This window comes from Osmerus mordax, chromosome 6 (assembly GCF_038355195.1).
Source record: "Osmerus mordax isolate fOsmMor3 chromosome 6, fOsmMor3.pri, whole genome shotgun sequence".
NCBI classification, from domain to species: Eukaryota; Metazoa; Chordata; class Actinopteri; order Osmeriformes; family Osmeridae; genus Osmerus; species Osmerus mordax.
In genome coordinates this window covers 20,645,151-20,652,121 of record NC_090055.1, presented here as the reverse complement: position 1 = coordinate 20,652,121, position 6,971 = coordinate 20,645,151, and the positions used below count along the sequence as shown (strand labels likewise).

Sequence of the window (6,971 nt, the reverse complement as noted above, 5' to 3'; positions counted from 1 at the left end):
GTGTAGAGATACCCCCCCCCCATTTTGGATCAAAGCATCAGTGAATGATGCATGAAGATGTTTATGGGTTATACAGTTAACACTACATACAAAAGTTAAAAATTAAACTAGTTTTCATCGCCTGCTCCCCTTGATCCACTGTGTCTGTTCAACGTGTTTTTATAAAGCTTCTCATGGCAAAATAGATCACATCACTTTAAAAACATAATCGTCGTCATCGATGAGCGTTTTTTGTTGTTGTTGTTTTGTACAAAATATTTTCGCACACAAGGCCCATCGTCATCAGCTCTGCTTTTTCTTTTTTTTCTGACATAGAATTAATATTCATATTATTCAAATACCTATGAACGTCATCATCAGTATTATTATCAACACCAAAAAAGTAATAGCAATTAACCTTGCAGAGGGCATCAACACATCAGGGTGGAGTGGGGTCAGGACAGGAACATTTCTAACCGGTACATGCTATCAACAAGCGATGAGGTGGACAGGATCACTGCTCCGGAACAGGAAACCGGAGACCGTGGTGTTTCACAGTCTCTTCCTGGTTTGGCGAACATAGCGTGGGGGGTTATGGGTAATGTAGTTTTGCCGGTCGCTGATGCGGCCGGGGAATGGACTCTGTACTGCATATATATTTACACGAGAGGAGTGGAACACAGATGAGGGGCGGGAGGGGAAGAGGGGAGGAGGCAGGGGGAGCACGGCTAGGGGGGTGTTACGTAAGAGTGGGGGGTCAGGGGTCATCCTCCAGGAGGAGGACGGGGCCCTCACCCCCCACCCTCGTGGGTTGTGACATCATTCATAGCAGCCGTGCCGCGTTGCTCCGTACAAGGTCAGATCACCTATAGGGTTAGGGTCAGAGGTCACAAGGCCAATTGTCCAATCAAAAGGGAGGTCACATGATCATCACTGCCCAAAAGAAGGATTTTCTCACTTTTAGTCATAAACATTGTTACTATTTTATCAGTTATCACTGGCATGTCGTTGAGAGCCCAATTATATTATAATTATCTCAGCTTACGTACCGTAAATATAATCACATTATAGTAATACACAAGCTCTTCATTATTGTTTGTGAGCTCTAGGTTTTAATAAAAACACTATTGACTTTATTATAGTAGCCCTCACTGGCAGCAGGGGAAAGACAAATTAAGGTGAGGGGTTGTCAGAGGGGACAGGGGTCTGGGAGGGGCGGGGGGGGGATTGGGGGGAGATGGTTGAATGTGATGTGTAAATGGCTCCTTGAATAATGCATAATTATTTTTGTTCACAGTGATGGGTTCGTAATTAAATCATCTTGTTCCTTCCTGGGTGGACGGAGACTTCAGGCCCTCAACAGGAGGGTCAGGGCCAGGCACACCCACACAGCCAAGCTCCCGCCTGCAGACACACTCGCACCACGCCCATACACTGCTCCTGGTCCTGGAGAGGGGAGAGAGGGGAGGAGGAGGAGGAGAGGGGGGAGGAGGAGAGGGGGGAAGAGGAGAGGGGGGAAGAGGAGAGGGGGGAGAGGGGGGAGAGGGGGGAGAGGGGAATAGGATTAAAAGATTAAAAGAGGAGGGAGGGAGGCAGGCAGGGAGGCAGGGAGGGAAGGAGGGAGGGAAGGAGGGAGATTCCATTAGGGAACATTTAGATCCAAGTAGAACTAACATGATGTAGAATCCTCTGTGCTGAGGTCAGGAGGTGAAGAGAAGACTAGGGCACAGGAGAGAAGAAGAGAGAAGATGATGGATGACGTGGGCTTAGAGAGACAGGCAGAGAGAGAGACAGGCAGAGAGAGATGGAGGGATGGAGAGGGGGATGGGAATGAGTCATTTAAGGAACGCTTGCTGGGATAATGGGAGGACAATGAAAGAGGAGGACGAGTGAGTCACTTAGGATGGTAATGTGAGAGAGAGAAGGAGGGAGGGAGGGGGAGAGAGAGAGAGAGAGGGAGGGAACAGGCTGAGGGTTGGAAGGAGAGAGGAAGGCGGAGGGAGGAATGGTGGGAGGGAGGAGGAGAGCGAGAGAGAGAGAGAGAGAGAGAGAGAGAGAGAGAGAGAGAGAGAGAGAGAGAGAAAGGGAGAGGGAACAGGCCGAGGGTTGGAAGGAGAGAGGGAGAAGGCAGAGGGAGGGAGGGTGGGAGGGAGGGAGTGGGATAAGGAGGGACGGAGGGAAGGTGACAGAGAAGGGCTCGCTGGGGAGGGTTAAAGTCATCTGGGAGGATAGAGACTTCCTGAGTAAGAGAAAGGAGAGAGAGAGGTATGAGAGAGGAGAGGGATAGAGACAGAGAAACAGAGTGCATGCTGACATTTGTGATAGCGTGTGTAAGGTAGCTGTGGTGTGTTTGAACTACCTGTGGGGTGTGTGTGTGTGTGTGTGTAACTCACGGAACAGCAGCATGCTGGCATTAGCAGCCCCCAGGCGGTTGGAGGCAAAGCAGGTGTAGTTGCCGAAGTGCTTGTCCGTCACGTTGGTGAACAGAAGCAGAGAGCGAGTCTTTTCATTCTTGATCCTCAATGTGTTGTCACTCTCTACCGGTCTGCAGGGGGACACGCATGAGACACACACACATATACACACACTCACACACACATATATACACAGACACAAACATACATATACACATACACACACACATACACAAAGACACACCTGCGGTCGTCTCTGTACCACTCAAACAGGACGGCAGGAACAGCCATGGCCTCACAACGCAGGATGGCCGTCTTCCCCAGCTGGGCGGGCATGTTCTTCACATCTGTTATCAGGGGCGGGTCTGGGGGGGAGGGGGGGGGGGAGGGGGAGAGGGGGGGGAAGGGAGAGAGGGAGGGGAAGAGGGGACGGAGGGAGGGGGATGGAGCGAGGGAGAGAGAAAGAGGGAAGTGAGCTGCTCAGATCTCAGCTCACATGTGTGCATACATACACAATCATTCATATTCATACAGTATTGGCATCACATTATCTCCCTGTGAGAGTGTTGTATTAGCCCTCTGTGTGTGTGAGGAGGAGAGGGAAAGGGGTGTGTGTGTGTGTGTGTGTGAGGAGGAGAGGGAAAGGGGTGTGTGTGTGTGTGAGGAGGAGAGGGAAAGGGGTGTGTGTGTGTGAGGAGGAGAGGGAAAGGGGTGTGTGTGTGTGTGAGGAGGAGAGGGAAAGGGGTGTGTGTGTGTGTGTGTGTGTGTGAGGAGGAGAGGGAAAGGGGTGTGTGTGTGTGTGAGGAGGAGAGGGAAAGGGGTGTGTGTGTGTGAGGAGGAGAGGGAAAGGGGTGTGTGTGTGTGTGAGGAGGAGAGGGAAAGGGGTGTGTGTGTGTGTGAGGAGGAGAGGGAAAGGGGTGTGTGTGTGTGTGAGGAGGAGAGGGAAAGGGGTGTGTGTGTGTGTGAGGAGGAGAGGGAAAGGGGTGTGTGTGTGTGTGTGTGAGGAGGAGAGGGAAAGGGGTGTGTGTGTGTGTGAGGAGGAGAGGGAAAGGGGTGTGTGTGTGTGTGTGTGTGTGTGAGAGAGAGAGAGAGGAGGAACAGCACTCACAGTTGACCACCACCTTGACCTTGTGCTTGCTGGGAGGGGCCACAGCGTTGTTGGTGACACACTCGTACTCGCCTGCCTGCTGCCTCTTGATCTCCGTGATGTCCAGGAACTCCCCCTCATTCATCAGGCCGGCTGGGGGCCCACAACACCAGTTACCACAGCTCTGAGAGTGGGTGTGAGAGTGTGTGTGTGTTTGAGTGATTGTGTGTGTACGTGTGTGAAAGGTCTGTGGCAAGGAGAAAGGAGGGGAGGGGAGAGGAGAAAGGAGGGGAGGGGAGGAGAGGGGAGGGGAGAGGAGAAAGGAACGGAGGGGAGAAAGGAGAGGAGAGGAGAAAGGAGAGGAGAAAGGAGGGGAGGGGAGAGGAGAAAGGAGAGGAGAGGAGAAAGGAGAGGAGAAAGGAGGGGAGGGGAGAAAGGAGAAGAGAGGAGAGAGGAGAGGAGAAAGGAGAGGAGAAAGGAGAGGAGAAAGGAGAGGAGAAAGGAGGGTAGGGGAGAAAGGAGAGGAGAGGAGAAAGGAGAGGAGAAAGGAGGGGAGAGGAGAAAGGAGAGGAGAGGAGAAAGGAGAGGAGAGGAGAAAGGAGGGGAGAGGAGAAAGGAGGGGAGGGAAGAGGAGAAAGGAGGGGAGAGGAGAAAGGAGGGGAGGGGATGCCCATTCCTCCCTCCCTCCCTGTGAGACTTCTGCTCTCCACTAAGAGAAGAAGATGTGTTAGTTGGTGTCGACACACTCCCCAGCGCCATGGAAACAGAATGATCCTGTCTGGCACAATCCAGCCCACAACTCTTCTCGTGATACACTGAGGGCCTCATGTACGTACATTTGCAAACGTAGCGTTATTAGCACCATGGTCAACCCGCAGATTGCGCACGCTGTTATACTTCAGTTTACGTCGTATTTACGAAATCTGCAGGTCATTGGGTAATCAACGCCTTTCTCCGCCCACTATACCGTAAATCGCGAGCATTTAAACGCGCCATTGAATGGGCTTCCTCTCTTTCTATCATGGATCAGCCACCAAAGTCAAAACACCGATGACTTTTTGAAATGATCCTGATGCCAATATTTGTAATGTAGCGACGAGTTTAACAACCGCTGGAATGGAATGTGAACGCTGAGTCGGAGATTCGATGTAATCTTTGATTTCTTCCAGAAATCTGTAACGCGTAATGATTTTGTTGACTCAACTCAAAAAGTGTGATCCTTGTGGCAAAAATCCTTTGGCCTATGTCTTCGTCTTGCTTAGCTTACGGCTGCCATTTCACCAGGAGGCATATGCGCATCCTGGTTTACGCCTGCTCTTAACAGGCGGAGAATTGAACGCAAAATATAGGTGTGCTTTCACAGGCGGCTTTTGTACATGTCGCGTAGGGTTGCCAACCGTCCCAAATTGTCCGGGACATCCCGAATTATGGGTGATTTTGATTTGTCCCATCAGGGACAGCTCCAGTCCCGTATTCCAATCACAGCCTCACCGGACAATAATAGGCTACTGTAAACGCGCCAAAACTCACGCAAACGTTGCTATGGGACACGGTTGTTGCTTGTTGGTGACAGTGTGTGTGAACTGGCCACTGGTGAGGTGAGCGTTATTGTGTGTCAAAAGGAGAAAAAAAGTGTGATCCTTGTGTCAAGATCCTTTGGCCTATGTCTTCGTCTTGCTCGGGTCATGGCTCCCATTTCACCAGGAGGCATATGCACATCCTGGTATACGCCTGCTTTTAACAGGTGGAGAATTTTCACCGCAAAATAGAGGTGTACTTTCAAAGGCGGTTTTTGTACATACCGCGGAATACATAATTAGGCGCACTTAAGGTATCCCCTCCCATCTCTGTATGGGAAACTCCCACTTTCCCTTTGACCCTCCCGTGAATGCATATGCATGACACGGAAAAGCGCAATGAGCCATTTTCAGTTCCCGCGACAGGCACTCTGCGCTTTTACCTCAGTGCGGCATGTTTGTACATACCTCACCATGCTTTTACGCGCAAATTGCAAAACAAATACGCCCGAAGTGGCCACAAAAGCATTAGTACATGAGGCCCTGAGAGAGGAGAGAGAGAACGCTCCAGACAGCTGTACCCTAACCCTGGTCTAACCCTAACCCTGGTCTAAACCTGGTCTAACCCTGGTCTAACCCTGGTCTAAACCTGGTCTAACCCTGGTCTAACCCTAGTCTAACCCTAACCCTGGTCTAACCCTGGTCTAAACCTGGTCTAACCCTGGTCTAAACCTAGTCTAACCCTAACCCTGGTCTAACCCTAACCCTGGTCTAAACCTAGTCTAACCCTAACCCTGGTCTAACCCTGGTCTAACCCTGACCCTGGCCTAACCCTGGTCTAACCCTAACCCTGGTCTAAACCTGGTCTAACCCTAACCCTGGCCTAACCCTGGTCTAACCCTAACCCTGGTCTAAACCTAGTCTAACCCTAACCCTGGTCTAAACCTGGTCTAACCCTAACCCTGGTCTAAACCTGGTCTAACCCTGACCCTGGTCTAAACCTGGTCTAACCCTAACCCTGGTCTAAACCTGGTCTAACCCTAACCCTGGTCTAAACCTGGTCTAACCCTGACCCTGGTCTAAACCTGGTCTAACCCTAACCCTGGCCTAACCCTAGTCTAACCCTAACCCTGGCCTAACCCTGGTCTAACCCTAACCCTGGCCTAACCCTAGTCTAACCCTGACCCTGGCCTAACCCTGGTCTAACCCTAACCCTGGCCTAACCCTAGTCTAACCCTACTGTAACCCTAACCCTGGTGTAACCCTAACCCTGATGTAACCCTAACCCTGGTCTCCAGAATCATGAAGTGTTTCTCACGTGTGCTAGGGTTATACATGCTACACCATCTTCTCACTAACACAGTTAGGGTTATATATGCTACATGCTACACCATCTCCTCACTAACACAGTTAGGGTTATATATGCTACATGCTACACCATCTCCTCACTAACACAGTTAGGGTTATATATGCTACATGCTACACCATCTCCTCACTAACACAGTTAGGGTTATATATGCTACATGCTACACCATCTTCTCACTAACACAGTTAGGGCCACACGCTAGCACACACACTCACACACACACACACGCTAGCACACACACTCACACACACACACACGCTAGCACACACACTCACACACACACACACACCCGCAAGCACACACACTCACACACACACACACGCTATCACACACACTCACACACACACGCTAGCACACACACACTCAAACACACACACACACGCTAGCACACACACTCACACACACACGCTAGCACACTCACACACACACACACACTAGCACACACACTCACATAAACACACTTACATAAACATGCACACGCAAATAAACAGGCAAACACATGCATGGGTGTAAGCTGACAATAGACACTTAACGGCAGGATGAATCCTGTCAGAGATTATTGAAGATTATTCTAATTGAATATTATACAGGAGGTTTACTATACAGGA

The 6,971-nt window shown here is 50.6% G+C and overlaps 1 protein-coding gene across 1 annotated transcript in view; it reads right to left on the bottom strand.

Moving 5' to 3' along the window:
• Positions 1-1,327: 1,327 nt before the first annotated feature.
• Positions 1,328-6,971, bottom strand: part of iglon5 (IgLON family member 5) — a 21,591-nt gene continuing 15,947 nt past the window's right edge. The window contains exons 5-8 of the mRNA XM_067238143.1: positions 3,502-3,633; positions 2,638-2,758; positions 2,373-2,524; positions 1,328-1,425 (exon numbers count right to left, since the gene is read on the bottom strand). Of these exons, the coding sequence (XP_067094244.1) occupies positions 1,328-1,425; positions 2,373-2,524; positions 2,638-2,758; positions 3,502-3,633 (503 nt within the window). The remainder of the gene's footprint in view (positions 1,426-2,372; positions 2,525-2,637; positions 2,759-3,501; positions 3,634-6,971) is intronic.